The sequence below is a fragment of the Uloborus diversus genome, chromosome 1 (genome assembly GCF_026930045.1).
Source record: "Uloborus diversus isolate 005 chromosome 1, Udiv.v.3.1, whole genome shotgun sequence".
NCBI lineage: Eukaryota > Metazoa > Arthropoda > Arachnida > Araneae > Uloboridae > Uloborus > Uloborus diversus.
In genome coordinates, this window is record NC_072731.1 from 106949398 (window position 1) to 106966959 (window position 17562).

General features: G+C 35.3%; 2 protein-coding genes across 2 annotated transcripts; both read left to right on the forward strand.

Moving 5' to 3' along the window:
• Positions 1-964: 964 nt before the first annotated feature.
• Positions 965-5098, forward strand: LOC129234239 (uncharacterized). Its single transcript, XM_054868188.1, has one exon. The coding sequence runs from the start codon at positions 965-967 to the stop codon at positions 5096-5098; it is 4134 nt and encodes a 1377-aa protein (XP_054724163.1).
• Positions 5099-5341: 243 nt separating this feature from the next.
• On the forward strand, positions 5342-6229 carry LOC129234240 (uncharacterized). Its single transcript, XM_054868204.1, has one exon. The coding sequence runs from the start codon at positions 5342-5344 to the stop codon at positions 6227-6229; it is 888 nt and encodes a 295-aa protein (XP_054724179.1).
• The last annotated feature ends 11333 nt before the right edge of the window (positions 6230-17562 follow it).

Here is a 17562-nt window from a genome sequence, read left to right on the forward strand (position 1 = left end):
TAATATATTCTTTTTTCTTTTTGAAGAGCCATAAGCAAAACGTTTTTATAATTTCCAAATGTTATTTCATGTTTGAAAACACAAAAACTTAGATAATTAGGATAATATATTCTGATTCTCAAGAATTCTCAAGAATGGGCTCGAGTTCAGGGTCGAACCAGGTATTAAAAAATTCGAAATTTTACGAGGGTTACGAATATTTCAGCGTCATACATGCTAATTAACGGAGATATTAATTAAAAACTCAATTTTATGTCCACTTGAACCTACAACTATGCCAAAAAATAGTCCGATTTTTTTGGTTTTTATACCGTTGGAAAGCCCGTAAAAAATAATCATTTCGAAAATATCCGCAAGGACTAGAGCCGCGGATATCGAAAAATGACTACAAAAAGAGTTATAAGCGTTTGAAGTAAAAATTAATTTATTTCAAATTTCTTCCTCCATTTTTTGCGCGAGATTAATTTTATCTTGAAGAAAAGCTGAACAATATTATTTGTTGCCATTTCTTGCTTGAGTATCTAGAAGCAAAATTTCTTCCAATTGGTTTTTAATGCAATGGGGCTTTGTCTGTAGCAGGGCATTTAAAATATATTACCCTTTTGATTAAGTTTTCGCAAGTCTATGTTTTCATGTACAATTTTAATCGTGACCGTTGTTGAAACTCATTTGATATTTTGGCAACACTGTTTTTACTATAGTTATGTTTAGTGAACCTGGCAACGAAAAATGTTTAGAATTCCTTTCTTTTGAATTGTCGTTATTATACGTCTTACGGTTCTAAGCTAATTATATACGATTATTATACGTTTTAAGTTGCTCAATATGTTTAAGAATTATATCCTGTGTATGTCATGTCGTCTACAATAAATTGTATACTCGGGATTTACGAAGTTTTATTTGAGTAACAACAAGTGGCGTCCGTGAAGTTTGAACTTTGTATTTTTTGATTCGAATAGCGAATATGTCTGACAACGAAGACAAAGATGATGCCGTTATCACTCAGAAATTCGACAAATTTGAAAGATTACGGAAAGAAAGAACTAATTTACGAAGGTTATTTACCACGACTTGTAATCAATTTGAAAGAACACAGAAAGAAGAAGTCGGAGGTAATGAACTTGGCGCAATTTTTAATAAGTTGGCGGATAAAGCCGAGCGTTTATTTAGTGCTGATGCTCAATTATTGGAAATTTACGAGCAAAGCGATAAGGAATATGATGAAATGGAAACGTATAGAGATCGCTTTATTGAACTTAAAACAGAATATGAGCATTGTTTACGGCGTAGTATGATTGGCGCTTCTTCGCCAATTGATACAGCTACGATTGTTAAGTTGAAGCTTCCAAAAATTGAATTGAAAGAATATGACCTAATGCCAAGGACTTGGGTTGCCTTTTGGGCGCAATACAGTCGTATTCATGAAGATACTAGTATATTAGAAGAGGATAAGTTTCAGTATCTTCTGTCATCATTGAAGCCTACTTCGAAAGCGCGCAATATAGTAGAAAGTTATCCACCATCTAAGAAAAATTATGCTAAGGTTATCGAACATCTCGAGTCCAGGTTTGGCAGACGTGATTTATTAATTGACGTGTTTATACGAGATCTTTTAACATTGGTAAACAACCGAGCTAACATTAAGCTTTCTGATTTGTACGACAAGCTCGGTTCGAGTTTAAGAGCTCTGGAAACATTAGGCGTCACTACGCAAAATTATGCTGCCATGTTGTATCCGGTTGTGGAGTCGTGTCTTCCAACTGATGTATTAAAGGCTTGGGATAGATATTTATTAAACAGTGAGGTAGATGATGAAGAAACCGTCCAAATTACGAAAGAGAAACTGTTGGAAAGGTTGATGTCATTTCTTCGTCGCGAGATAGAAGGGGAAGAACATCGGGCTTTAGCTGAAAGAGCTTTTGGTCAACCCGCAAAAGGTAAGAAGGAATCTTCAAGCAAAGATGAACCTACAGCAATGAGTTTAATATCTTCTTACGAAAGGCCTTGTAAGACTGAGTGTATTTTTTGTCAGAAACGTCATGGCAGTCAAGACTGTCATAAAGCTGCCTCTATGAGTACAGAAGAAAAAAAATCAATTGTAATACGTAGACGCTGCTGCTTGGTGTGCTTGAAGATTGGACACATGGCGAAAAACTGTCGCAGTAATATTTATTGCCTTGTATGTGGAAAGCGACACTACGTAATTTTGTGCCCAGAATTGCCTAGAAAAAATAAGGTTCAACTCCCTAATGAATCAAAGATAGAAGTGAATACGTCCACTTTATTTACGGAACTTACACCTCAGAAGGTTATATATTTGAAAACAATATTGATACGTTTAAGAAATGGAAATCAAGAAATTTATGTCAGAGCCCTCCTTGATGATGGATCACAGCGATCTTACGTAACCAACCAAGTAGTTAAAGAGTTAAGGTTAAAGCCTTCAGGTACAGAGTTATTGTCCCAAGGACTATTTGGTGGTAAGCAAACAGCTGAAGTTAAACATGGTCGCTATGACATCAACGTTCAGAGTATCGATAGAAGGTTTTCGTGCAACATGTCAATTTTGGACCAGCCCAAGATATGTTCTTCTTTGCCTCGCATACGTGACCCAGATTTAGTACAAGAATTAAAACGTCGAGGAATTGAACTAACAGACATAGGTCCAGAAACTCCTCCTATTGACATGCTCATCGGTGCTGACTTTCTGGGAGGAATATTAACAGGAAGAATAGAAGTTCTGCCATCTGGTATAACAGCCGTAGAAACGAAACTCGGATGGAGTGTTTTAGGTCCAGGAAAGAAGAGCAGCATAAATATGGTATCGCTATGTATGCATCACTCAGAGATACACAAAATTTGGGACTTAGAATCTTTGGGTATAACAGATCCCACTGAGAGGAAAACAACTAAGGAGCTAGATGAAGAAACGGTCACATTTTTTCAAGAGACAATTCGGAAAACTGGCAACAGGTATGAGGTGGCTCTTCCATGGCTAGCAGGACATCCTCACTTGTATGATGGATACGACCAGGCAGAAGCAAGACTTCGCACCGTTACTAAGCGTCTTTTGAAAGACAATTCCTACGAACTGTATGATGGTGTCTTACAGCAGTGGAAGAATGATAACATCATAGAGGAGGTGACAGAAGCTGAAATGTCAAGTTCAAAGGCTTGTCATTATTTGCCACATCATCCAGTCGTTAAATCATCAAGCGCTACCACGAAGGTCAGGCCAGTCTTTGACGCTTCATGCAAACGCCCCGGATATGCCTCCTTAAATGACTGTCTTAGTACAGGACCAAGTTTATTAAGTGAAATCCCTCGCCTCATAAGTAAATTTCGTTGTGGTGCCATTGGAGTAATTGCAGACATTAAACAAGCATTTCTTCAACTCTCTTTAGCTTCCAAAGATAGAGACTACCTAAGATTCCTTTGGTGGGAAGACAAAGAACACACTAAGATGAAATTTTACAGGCATTGTCGTGTTGTTTTCGGCGTTTCATCAAGCCCCTTCTTATTAAATGCCACGATTAAATTTCATCTCGAATCGCAGGAGTTCCAATCAATAGTCCTGCAAAACACGATCAATCGAATGAAAGAAGGATTTTATGTAGACAACTTAGTCACGAGTGTGAATACCAGCGAAGAACTGGAACAATTAAAATCGCAAGCTATAGAAGTAATGCAAAAGGGTTCCTTTGAATTAAGATGCTGGGCTTACAGTGGAATTGAAGAAAGTATAGATCAGAATGTACTTGGCCTGAAATGGGACACTCATGCAGATGAACTTTATTGTGCTGGCTGTAAAAGGACTTCAGAAAACGTCCTTTCAAAGAGAAAGCTTCTCTCTTTAGTTAACAGCATATACGATCCTATTGGATTTACGTCACCTGCAACGCTTCTTCCAAAATTATTGCTTCAAGAAGCTTGGAAAAACAAGATAGGCTGGGACGACGATCTGCCTCTAAATATTCAACATAGATATCAACACTGGGTGAAGCATATTGATCTCATAGAACAGTGCAGAATACCTCGTCGATTAATGCTAGGAACTCTTGAGAATACAAGCCTGCATGTCTTTACCGATGCTTCCGCAGATGCATACGCTTGCTGTGTATACTTACGCTCTGAAGAAGAAACGGGAACCTCTGTCCAGTTAATAACTGCCAAAGCCAGAGTAGCCCCGATGAAAAGACCGACGATTCCACGCTTAGAGTTGCTTGGAGCTACAATGGGTGCAAGAATAGCAAGTACCGTTTTAGAAGCAATACAGCAACCTTTGAAAATTTCCTTTTGGGTCGATTCAATGGTTGTCCTGAGCTGGATAACGAAAGGAGAACCGTGGAATACTTTCGTCGGTAACCGGGTTAAAGAAATACGTCAACTTACAAATGTCGATAGTTGGAGATTTGTACCAGGATCTATGAATCCGGCCGACTTGCCCTCGCGTTCTTGTAATTGGAAGGAGCTGATAGATAGTCGATGGTGGGAGGGTCCCACTTGGCTACAAGAAACAGAAAATACCTGGCCAAATACTGAGATTACGATGCCTGAAGAAGCTTTAGTTGAAAGAAAGAAAAGTGTTATCTGCAGCACGAATATTAACTTACAGGAAAACTTTAGCAAGAAGCTTCTATACTTTTCTAAGTACAGCAAAGTTATAAGAATGGTAGCTTGGATGCTGAGATTTATAAATAATGCTAGGTATAAGTCCACCCGAGTTATCTCCGAGTTAACATGTGAAGAAATACAGAAGGCAGAACTCGCCGTCATTAAATTGGTACAAACAGAACTGCATGCTGAATTGAAGGAAAAATACTCGAAGTCTATACGATTTTCCGAAGAGTCTGGAGTTTTAAAAGTTGAAACTAAGTTAGTTTTGGGTGAAGACCCAGAAGATTTTCAAAAACCAACCCTACTACCAGATCATCCCATCGTGAGACTGTACATCGAATACGTTCATAAAGCTTTGATGCATAGTGGTGTTCAGACAACTCTGAATCATATTCGAGAGCTCTACTGGATTCCTCGCGGTCGGAGGGTTGTTAGAGAGGTTATAAGCAAGTGTGTGATCTGCAAGCGACATTCAAGCTAGCCAGTACAGCCGAATACAGCGCCTCTGCCCATTGATAGAACAAAACGCATTTCTGCATTCCAAGTCACTGGTGTAGATTTGGCGGGACCTTTACACTTACGTCTAGGTACCAAGGCATGGATTGTTTTGTTCACATGTGCTGTATACAGAGCCATTCACCTAGAGCTCGTCACGTCATTGTCAGCTGAAGCATTCCGGCAAGCAATGAGAAGATTCTTCGCTAGAAGAGGGAGATGCTCTGTAATGTATTCTGACAATGGGTCAAATTTTACTGGAACAGCACGAGCCCTTCAATCATTGAATTGGGAGGAAATACAATCTGAATGTGCCTTGCAAAACATCAAATGGCATTTTAGCCCACCCACCGCGCCATGGTACGGTGGTTGGTGGGAGAGAATGGTACGTAGTATTAAACAAATTTTACGAAAGTGCTTGGGAAAGGCTTGCGTGACATACGAAGAGATGCTCACTGTGTTGTGCGAAGCAGAAAGTGTCATTAATGAGAGACCACTCACCTATATCTCGGACGATCCGAATGAAATGACACCTGTAACTCCAGCTCATTTCATACAAGACATAAGAGGATCAGAAACACATGACTTGGACATCCTTGACTCCCAGCATTTATTAAAAAGAGTGCGTTATGTGCAAAGTTTGCGCGATAATTTTCGAAAACGCTTCCAGAAGGAATATTTAGGTGAACTTGTACGCAATCCAAAATCTAGATCAAAACAGCAGGAAATTTCGGTGGGAGAAATAGTTCTCATAGGGTGTGAGGACACTAAGAGATTGAACTGGCCATTAGGTCGTGTTGTTGAACTGTATCCTGGCAGGGATGGTATCCAAAGAATTGCCAAACTACGAGTTGCTAATGGCTACCTCGTTAGACCTTTGCAGAGGTTGTATCCTCTCGAAATGTCAATCAGTGATTTGCCATCAGACCTAGCAGCAAATGGAAAGGAGGTAGCAGCTAATATCGATTCTGGATACTTGGAGTCCACAGCAGTTCCTATTCCAAAAACCCTCAACCCTGACATTGAGATTTTCATTCCCATGACCGAGGTACCTCAGCCAGTGAAACAAACCCGCAGTGGTCGACGAATAGTCCCTCCACAACGTTTGGACTTGTAGACTTCAATTATTTTTTTCTCGTACTGTGACTTTAAAATTGTGTTCACTATTATTTGCATTATTCTTCATTGTTTTTCATTTTTGTTATATTTCGAAATTATTTCTTATGTACTTTTATTTTATTGTAGTTTTGTATTGCGACCAGCTTTATTTGCAATACAAAAGGTGGGAGTATGTTGAAACTCATTTGATATTTTGGCAACACTGTTTTTACTATAGTTATGTTTAGTGAACCTGGCAACGAAAAATGTTTAGAATTCCTTTCTTTTGAATTGTCGTTATTATACGTCTTACGGTTCTAAGCTAATTATATACGATTATTATACGTTTTAAGTTGCTCAATATGTTTAAGAATTATATCCTGTGTATGTCATGTCGTCTACAATAAATTGTATACTCGGGATTTACGAAGTTTTATTTGAGTAACAACAACCGTCGCAATAGCGAGCAACGGTAACGTTTTAATGGATGTGTAGTCTTCAAAAAAAATCTGATTTTTCCTTTTTTTAACATTATTTTTAAGTGTGAATGATATTGTTTGTTTTAATGGCGATATTGAGGAATATTTCAGTTATTTGAAATGGTGTTTTTTATGCTATTAGACCCATTCCAGTGACTATTTTCAAAACTATTCCACACGAGGATTTTAAAAGGCGATTGACGCTCTTTGAAAACTGTTTTATCTGAGACACAATTTTTCCCATTTGCGACTCCAGAGCTCGAATGCGCTACCTTGCGGTGATTAACAATACTAAAGAAAAAGGTAAAACATTCCATTCCACGTGTTTTCTTTTGGATAAATTACAGGCTTCAGACATTTTATGATGTAATGTAATTTCAGAAGAATAGAAAATAAACCTTCCCACAAACACGATGAAAAATTACTGTCATTCACTGAGCATCAAAACAAGTTAATGTAATAAGTTACGTTTTAATTAAGTTACGTTTACGTTTAAGTTAAAGTAATAAGTTACGGCATGTGTTTGTTTTACCGTTTTCATCGGTATATTTTGATAACTGGGAATCTGGCGCGGTCGTCTCATTTTTGGCGTAAGTAATTTTATTTTGTTAACCCTGCTGATTTATAGTAACCCTATGTGAATAGATGTTTCCGATCTCTTTGTTTTGATTTGCAAAGAAAAATACCTCTCGCGCAGGCGCTGGAGCCAAAAATTGACGCCAATGAAGAAAGATCGCCAGATTCCTTATTATTGAAATATCCTCTTTTCATTCGCCATTAGACAGTGGCTGCAGCGCCCCTATGGTTTATTGGAGTTGCGAATTATAGGTACGATACGGCACATTATTATTCTTGGCGATTTTTTTTTTTTTTTTTTTTTTTTTTTTTGCTTAGCTTATTGTTTGATCAAACCTATGTAGAAACTACTTCTTTGACAAAAGCATGCATTGTTTTGTCACTGTACTTTTTTTTTTTTTTTTTTGAACAAGAAACAAGACTTGGAACAAGACTAATAAAATGAAAAGTAATTTTCCAAGTAATTTAACCAAGCCATTTAAAATTAAAAACCTAAATCGCCAAATAGACTTTAAATGATCCTTGTAATGTAAAATTATTTGCTAAATGAAAATATCGAGTCATAAATAAATGTGTACGTTCCATTAAAATAGAAATTATAAAAGACGGAGCAAACGGCGATGTAAGCATATTTTTAAAAATTTCTTACATTCTAATTGGTACGGGATTTCTTTTTTGTCCCATGTGTACCGGGTTTTGTAATTACGTTGTTTTTCTGATAATGAAATTTTGTTTGAACATTTTCTTTAGAAAACGTTTGCAATTTTTTTTAATTATTTTTTTATCCAACGGACTTCCCGCTTCACTCGCAAAAGGGCTGGGTTCCGGTAGCGTGGTCCTTGGCGCATTCGCGATGAATAATTCAGTTGGAGGATTATTTTAAGTTTTAAAGCAACAGTAAATCTAATTTAATGTTTTGGCGAATAGTTTTAAGTTCCAAAGAAACTTTAATAGTTTTTTTTTTTTTTTTTTTTTTTTTTTTTTTTTTTTTTTGCAAAGGTATGTATGCATTTTATTTAAAGAAAAATTATCACTTCACATCAGTGGGAAGGGGGGAGGGAGAGTGGATTTTTTTTTTTTTTTTAATTGAACGGATTTCCTTTAAATTCTTAGCACGGGCACCGCCGTGCGGGTACTGCTAGAGAAATACACAACACTACATGCATGCAATTTAGAAAGTTTCAGCTTTAAATAAAGCATTAATATTCATTATTGAATAATGATTTATACCTCAATTTCAAAAAAACATAAAACTTAGCAAAAATACAGCAAAAATATAGCAAAAATAGAAAGGCTACACGCTACAGTTTTTCTACAAGATGAAATTTTGCAGTGACTAGTCTCCACAGTGTTTAAGTACAAGTAAATTAAAATATGGGACATTTAATTTTTAGTACTTAAATTATGTAAAAATATTATTTGTCCCACTGTGCACCATTTCCTCCCTTATGTACACAAAGGCTTCTTGCTTAGTTTGTAAATCAAGTAGCACATAGATGACAATCAGACTAGGAGCTTATTACGGCAATCAGTGCTCGAATATGAAATCTGCTATCAGTTTGGACAATCGCTTAAGTAATTACAGATACTAAGCAGTGGTGATGAGTAGTTGAATGAATAGGAGGATGAAGAGATCGAAATGAGAAATTGGTTATGAATGCGCAGCGTACTTTGAAGATTTGAGGTTTATAGGGTTATAACAAACTTTATCGTGTGCACCAAAATCACAATATTAGTAAGATTATCAGAAAAGAAGAGTTTACCCTACTTGTACTTAAAAACTCTCAACACTTTGTCTTTTTTAAGCCATTTTGTTTTAGCTCAAAAAATTGTCTAAATGTGTCAATGGAAACTTTTTTTTTTAAGAAAAGCATTCTGAAGTAAACATTATCTGTTATATACAACTTTTTAAAAAAATAGATAAGTGTACTTTTAAAGTATAGACAGTCTTTAATAATTAAGACATATTTTTAGTAAACTGCCACTGATTGTGAAAAATATAACTAGTATGTTTTTAAAAATCTCATATTAGGGATACTATATATATACTATACTTCGTTTCAGGTATACATGATACCAGGGATAAAGTATCCCTATAACAATATAAACATGTTCCTATCCATATTACATGCTCTGCGATCTAAATGCATGGATTCGGAACATCTTATTGTCTGCATTGCTCTTGTCTTCTCGACCCTGCACGGCCGTTTATCATAGTATAAGTAATAGATATAAACAATTACTGCAGAAAATCTGCTAAATAATTAAAATATCACTTCGTACTTGTAACCAAACTCTTCTCGGGTGAAAATTGCTTCTTCATTAGGGATATTTACCGTAAAATTTGACTTGTTCAAATAGATATTTAAGAGAGAAAAAATTTTAACAGTCATTGGGAAGAAGTTAAATTTATCATTGTCATAATGGTTTGAACTTAAAACGGAGAGCCATCAATTTTTACTCATGTCTAAAACAATGACTTATTTGCTTCTCAAACGCTGCCAAAAAAAATATTATATAACTATAAACAAATTTATTGAATTTTTAAGTGATGCTACAATGAAATAATGCCGTCTCGCACGCTATCGAGCTCGTTACTCGATCATTCGCTATTATATATATGAGGATAACACCTCAAACCTATAAACATTAACTAACTCTACTGATGAATTATGTTCGAATCAGTCAAATGAGCTTGAACAAGTTGAAAAAAAATGATCCTAGTTTGAATTAAAAAAATGAGTTTGCTATAGTTAGATTTACAATGAAAAAGAGAGTTGTTCATTGTGTAAGTCAAATATAATGCAAAATTTGATTTCCAGAGTTTGAAATAAGTTTTTTAAAACTAATCTTACTACTATTATATATGCGAAAGTTTGTCTGGATGTATGGATGTTTGTTACTCTTTCACGCAAAAACTACTGAACGGATTTTGATGAAACTTGACAATAATATAGCTTATGCATCAGAATAACACATAGGGTAGTTTTCGTCCCGTTATGGGGGGGCAAACCCCCTTAAGGGACAATAAAAATACAATTTTCGTGTAAATTCTCTAATATAGGGATGAAAAAATACTTGCACATATTTACAATGTCCATCGAAAGCTCTGATTTTTCTGCTGAAAATGGCACCTGTTCGAAATTTCTAAGTAGAATAAAAAACGAGTTATGAGCTTTTTAGTTCCATGTTCGAAGGCTTTCCTCAACTCAATACAGCATTTAGTGCATCATCTCAACTCCCTGTCGATAGCGACAATTGTTGTATTGTTCACTTTCTTTGCTTTTCGTGATTGTTCAAGGCTTTTCTCAAGTCAAATCTTGAAGTAAGATTTTTGCACAAGATTGGCAAATAATACATGATTTGGCTGATGATTTTCCATTTAAACGGAACTTTAATGTAATTAATGGTTTTTATTATTATTTATGCTGATTGAACATTTACTCATTATCCAATCATCCAGCATTTCAACGTTGCTGTTTTTGAAGCCGAAGACTACGTCATAATGTTTCTCAGCTTTCACCATGTAAACAAAATATCGCCAATCAAAGAATCTTTAAAAAACTTTTTTTACTGTGTTAAATAATCCAGCAACTAAATTAGGCAAATCCATAAACAGCACAAAAACTTCCATTAATTTTCCTTTTTGCACAATTTCAAACAATCGCAAAATTTTACTACTTATTTTGGAAACATTTCGGATGAAACTCTTTAGCGCCATTTTATGGTGACTAAAAGTATCTCAGCATCGGGCAATAATATCTCTGTAACGAAAATTAATATCATATCGTTTTACAAAGTAAGGAAAGAAGGGGGGAGATCATCGAAGGTATCCCAAAACGATTCCCGCAAATTCGGTAAAATCGCACCAAGAGCCCACAATGATTGAAATTTCCCAAAATAACTAAAGCAAGTATAAGGGGATTACGAGTGCGGCTACATTTTTTTAAAAACTTCGTACTTCAATAGCCATACAGAGAAGGTTTTAGACTCCATGTTAAAAAAAAAGTATCAACAGATTAATCTTTTTAAACATGAGAAGATTAATTTCATGTTTTGGGAATTTATTTATGCTTAAATATAGTGCTTTCGTTTCTGAAGCAATACTATTTTGTTCTTTATACTTATTGCTATTTTAGTTTTATGGGAAAGGAAGAAACTCGATTTTTAATCCGTCAAAAAGATGTGTTTTAAATTCTTTCACTTAAAACAAAAAACAAAAGCAAGTAACGATTTTTTCTCATAATTATTACTGACCCAGGCAACGCCGGGTATTTTTGCTAGTGGGTAATAACGTTAATCAATCTATGTTTTTTCAACTGAAAACGAGCTGATGTGTGCATCACATGACTTCCTTTTACTCAAATTTAATGGCATTTCCCTATTGTTGGCAATTTTAACGTAAATTAATTGTTTGCTCTCTAAATATCACCAACAGTGGCCAAACTGAAATCAGATTTTTAAAAAAAAATCGCGAACTTTGTCGCCAAGTTGGTGACAAAATTTGGCAAAAAAAACACTGGCGATATATCGCCAAGTGTCCGCCAAATTATAACACCACTTGAGTTTACATCGAAATTAACAATGATTTCTCCCCAAAAAAGGGCAAAATACCCCTTAGAAACATCCTAAGGCAACCAAAAGGGAAGGTGCACAACTAGACTCCACTAGGAGTCTACGTACCAAATTTCAACTTTCTAGGACATACCGTTTTTGAGTTATGCGAGGTACCCACACACACACGTACGTACATACGGACGTCACGAGAAAATTCGTTGTAATTAACTCGGGGATGGTCAAAACGGATATTTCGGGTGTCTGTACGTTCCTAGGCATATATCCACGTGTGGTAGAGTCTAAAAAAAACTGAACATTCATTCGGGGGTGAGAAAAATAGCAATTGAGGCCGATTTTTGAGTGAAAATTTTTTCGCGAATGCAATACTCCCTTTTTTGTAAAAGGAAGTAAAAATACTGTCAGGTGGAGGAAAAATTACCATTGTTCACGCACTTTTTTATTGATAATTTGCACCAAAGAAAAAATAAAAATTGAAAACTATAGTGGGGATCAGTTCTCTAGTCTCCCCTATACATAAATGAATTAAACATAACAATGTTTTTATTGTGCCTACCTTAAATGTACTAAAAATACCCTTAAGCTCTACACCACAATTTGTACTGAGTGCACATTTTCTCAGAACTGAAGCTCCTTCATTTTATTTTCACGACCACGTTTTTATTCTTGAATGACCATTTTCACGAATAGAAAAAAAATAAAGTTTCTTTTATGAAAGCATTAGAATTGGGAAATGTAGCAATTTTCTTCGCCTTTTATCTGTTTTTCCTGAAGATCAAATGGAAAACAAAATCTTTGAGCTCCGCTCTAAATTGGATTTTTTTTCCCCAAACACACAACGACTGATGCTTCTTGCGATAAGATATTTTTAAAGATCAATAAAGCTTAGGGAAGGATGTTATTATCGATTAACCTTTTAAATTACAGAAGAAGAAATGCGATACACAAAGGAGGTGTAGTTATACATATTAAATAAGTAAAAGAACTTATATCTCCTTTGTGAGCAGTTTATACTATAAAATGCGTTTGCAATGGATTTGCAAAGTCGAGTAATAAGGTTTATCACTCTAGTATAATAAAAAGTAAGGCAAGAGCAACATATAACGTAATACTTTAAAGTATATATTCAGGAAAATTAGTCATGCATCCTCATATAGATAATTGCCAATGATTGAGTAACGCTCCTGACGTCATTATCAATGAAACTTGCCCCACGGCATGATAATTTGATAATATGTTTTGGTAATGTTTAAAATGCAGGGAAAGGGCTTATTGTGACAAGGCTGAACTGGATCCGGTAACTTAACTGTTTTACATTTCAGGGAAATGATGAAACGTCAACAATGAGCGCTATCTACTGGAGTTTATGGTTAATCCACTGGAGTTACGGTTAAAATTTCAACTATCAAAATATCACCAAACAGGCAATTGCTTCGTTCAAATTCAGAAGCGGTTTTCATCCGTCATATCTTGACGAGAGATTTTCTACAAACAAATAACTTTAAAATAACATAGCTTGAGCATTTTTATTATTATTGATGCTGTGTTGTTAAAAAGCCTCAAAGATCATTTTAACAGTTCAAAATGTTTGATGTGACACTGGTTTAGTTGTTTTCTGTGACGTTCTGTTCAATAGTGTCGTTTCTGCAATGTTTTGTTTTCGCTAGCCTAAAGTAAAGAATGAAATCTATCCACTATCCATTGAGAAGAAATAAAAGATGGAGAGAATGGAGCTTTCAGTTCTCGAAGCAAAGATCCCGAGTCACGTGAAAAATTTGAAAGTAGAGTTTTAAAAGAAATCAGGTTGCTTCCACTCGTTCCACGTAAAACGTGTCTCCGATTCGACGAAGTTGAACAATGTGACTTGAGATCTTTGCCTCAGCATTACATAAACTGAAATTTCGAATTGCGTCAACCCTATGATTGGACCACTTTTGCTTGATCAACCCTATACCATTGTTTTTGTAATATTTTTACCTACATTTTTTTATATAACTTATGTGGAAAATCGATGAGGGTAAATTACTAATTTTTCGGGCACATTTTGGCATCTGACAACCCCTGCTTAGGAACCGGAAAAAGGTAGGTAACCATTAACGTTTTTCTTTACAGCTTTAATTATTTTTTTTTTTTTTTTTTTTTTTTGAAAACAGTTTTTGGAAACTCGATGAGGGTAACTTACTTATTTTTGGGCACTTTTTAGCCTCAGGCAACCTTGAAAGTTCACACGCAGTTAGTAGGCAACTATACTTAAGCGTTTCGTTTACAACTTTTTGTTAGTGATAAAAATTTTTGGAAACTCAATTAGGATTAAACATTCATTTTTGGGCACTTTTTAGCCTCTGAAAACCCTGCTTCGGAACCAGAAAAGGGCAGACAATCTTACTTTAGCGTTTTATTTAGAGCTTTTATTATTCATTTATGACAACTATTTCCGGAAACTCGGTGACGGGTAAATAATCTCCTTCTTTGGGCACCTTTTTTCCCTGAAAACCCTGATTAGGAATCCGAAAAAGTAAGCAACCTTACTTTAGCGTTTTACCTCCATGTTTTGTTCTTCATTTATGATAACAATTTTCAGAAACTCGATGAGGGTAAATTACTCCTTTGAAGCACCTTTCAACCCCTGCAACCCTGATTAGTTCACGTGAAAGAGGTAAAAAATCTTACTTTCGCGTTTTATTTACTACTTTTACTATTCATCAATGGCAACAGTTTTTTTGAAACTCGATGAGGGTAGGTCAAGCCTAGTGGGACCTTGGTCTATTAGTTTGAAAGGGCAATGTCTGGTGAATATTGCGGGAGGAATCGAACCTCCCCTTTCATACCTTCTAGACATGTTCCGATGGGTTGATCAACTCGCGGGATGTTGTCACGCTGCAAAACAGCTTCTCGCGTCTATCCCACCATTCCTGTCGTTTTTCTTGAATAGCTGAACAAATTGTGAAGAAAATAGCGTGTAGACGGATAAATATCAAGCAATTCCTTGAGATCCTCGTTTTGAACTTTTTTGGAGCACTGCTGCGTTCTTTGTCGTTTATTATCGAAATCATCACTTTGGGAGCGCTGGAATCAATAGATAGTGACGATGTAGCGTGGTCGCCTAAACATTTAAAAGCAATAGGCACTTGCTGGCAATGATGGCTAGTCCCCCATAACTTATTTTGAAGCATAAACAGACTGAATTTCCCCTAAAATATTAAAATTTGCATAAAACTGAAAAGAAGTGCTGGAACTCAGCTCCCGTGGGCTTCTAGACAAATTACGCCTTGATTATGAATATTTACTATTTGGATTTCAAAAAATAGTCCATAAAACTGAATTTAGCAGCTCATACACACCTTTGAAAATCGAAAGATTTAAAAAAAATACAAGTGATCCTATTAACGCCATCTTGGAGCCACGATTAAAACGTATTTGAATACTTGATATTTGGTGCACTTATTACAACTTCAACTACAGTAACATAATTTGTACGGTGAACTCCCTTTACAACGAATTGAAACTTTACGTTTTAACGTAAATTCAAGCAATGTAATGAAAATGAAATCGGAATTGAAAACTTATTTTGTTGAGACAGATATTTCGTTTATATTAGTATTCATTGTAACGTAATTTCAATGAACTTTTCCGTTGTTATTGTATCTACAGATATGTAACAGCAAACCCATCAAGAAACAAAAATCGATTCATCATTTATTAGTCTGATTATAATTATATAAGGAGAAATAAAAGTCATTCACAGAAATGCCATCTGCCAAAGAAAGACACCAATCAATTTCCCCAGTTGATTATCTCTGTCGGCGGACCGAAAGTATTAATGAAATAAGAACAATCAAACGAAATTGCGTTGGAAAATATAGGCATTGTAACGACTCCGTCAGTTCTGTTGTTCAAAATGGAGGCGATGTTCGGAAAGCAAATTTTTTGCTTACAAGGCTACAAATAAATGTAGACTAAAAAAGTGTCCACTGTCTATAAGACTGATTGATGAGGTATTGGTATTGCATCTCACGATAATTGTTATTCTTTTGTGTGGGGAGCAAAAAGGGCTTATTTTCTCATCAGAACTTGCGTAAGGATTCATATTAAAGTAAAATATTTGGCTGAAAGATGTTTCATTATGTTCTACAGCAAAGGAACGCATTTTGACAGAGTGTCGAGCCGATATAGATTGCTGCAGAATAAAATTATACAATGCTACAAATAATTTAAAACCTTTAACGATTTGAAGCATTTTTGCCACTGAATTGTTTGACTGAGCATTATACAGCAATGTGAGTGACTGGTTCTTCCTTTCAAGCAGCTAAATATAGCGTTTGGGAATCACACATAAAACAACACCTACATTTTTTTTTTTTTTTTTTTTTTTTTTTTTTTTTTTTTTTTTTTTTTTTTTTGAGCAGCAACGTGCTAAACTCAATGGTACTACAGACTGACAAGAAATAACTTAGACATACATGATACGTCATAATTTAAATACTAATGAAAATACTACGACCAAAATTCAAAATGAATATGAATGCATTGTTTTGTCTAACACATTTACGAATTTTTAAAGTACCTTCCTTTAGTATTCAGGGACGGATTTAGAAAGTATTCAAGGAGGGGGTGTTTGATTTCTCACAGATACTTACTCTGTTATGAATTCCCAAACCTTTGCACCCCAACATCATGGAAAATCGTCCAACATTTAGGTTTTTTTTTTTTTTTTTTTTGGAACTTCCACTTATAAAATTTTTAGAAGGAGTGTACTGAACCCCATTCCTTACCGTCATATCATCAGAAATGTCACATAATGTCTTCTTCTTTTCTGAATTTCAATTTTAAAAGCTTTCTCGGATAGAGATCCCGGACCACACCACATCTGATATCATCTAAGGTCGTCCAAATCGAGTTTTTGGAACTTCGAAAAATTTCCTATACATAGTTTCGATCCTTAACATTAAAAAGTTAAGAGACGTGCTAAAATTACGTTTTCAAGACTGTAATTCTGAAAAAATTCTCAGGAAAAGCCCTCCTTTTTGTAACATTATTGAAGATTGTCTTCAATTATGTTTTCGGAACTTCAGTATCGAAAATATGCCGAGGGAGGGTACCTGCATGTCGGCTCAAGGTATGATCTCTCACCTGTTTTAGTTCAAACAGAGCGTAGAAACCATGGTTATTTATTTATTTTTTTGAAACATCTTATAATAAGATTTCTTATTTGCTTTGAGAACTCATTACGTTCTGTCATTCCGCTACTGCAATTCCGTTACTGTCATTCTGTTACTTTCATTCCGTCACAACAGATATTGAGCCTGTTTAACTCAATAATAACAAAATATTTTCGTACAGAAAGTGGCTTGTAGGGAATCAAAACTTAATGTTGACATAATTTTTTTCTTTTGTTTCTGAAGTAGTTAGAGGAAATTCAAACTGTTCTTAAACATGACAATGAGCGTGTTACAATTCGGCTGTTTCCGAAATTTTCAGTACTTTTTTTCTGAAAGAGCATGTTTAAAAACATAAAATGTAATCCTTTTATAAAAGCATTCCCGTACCCGGCATTGCTCGGGTAATGGAATTAGCTGGGGTTAACAGTGCTTGGTGCACCTAGTTTCGAAAATCCCCTGTAATAATAATTACTTATCTTAATATATGAAAATCTTCTGTGCGGACGTTTGTCCTCATAAGGCTTTTAAACGGCTGGACCAATTTTGATCAAATTTTTTGCGTG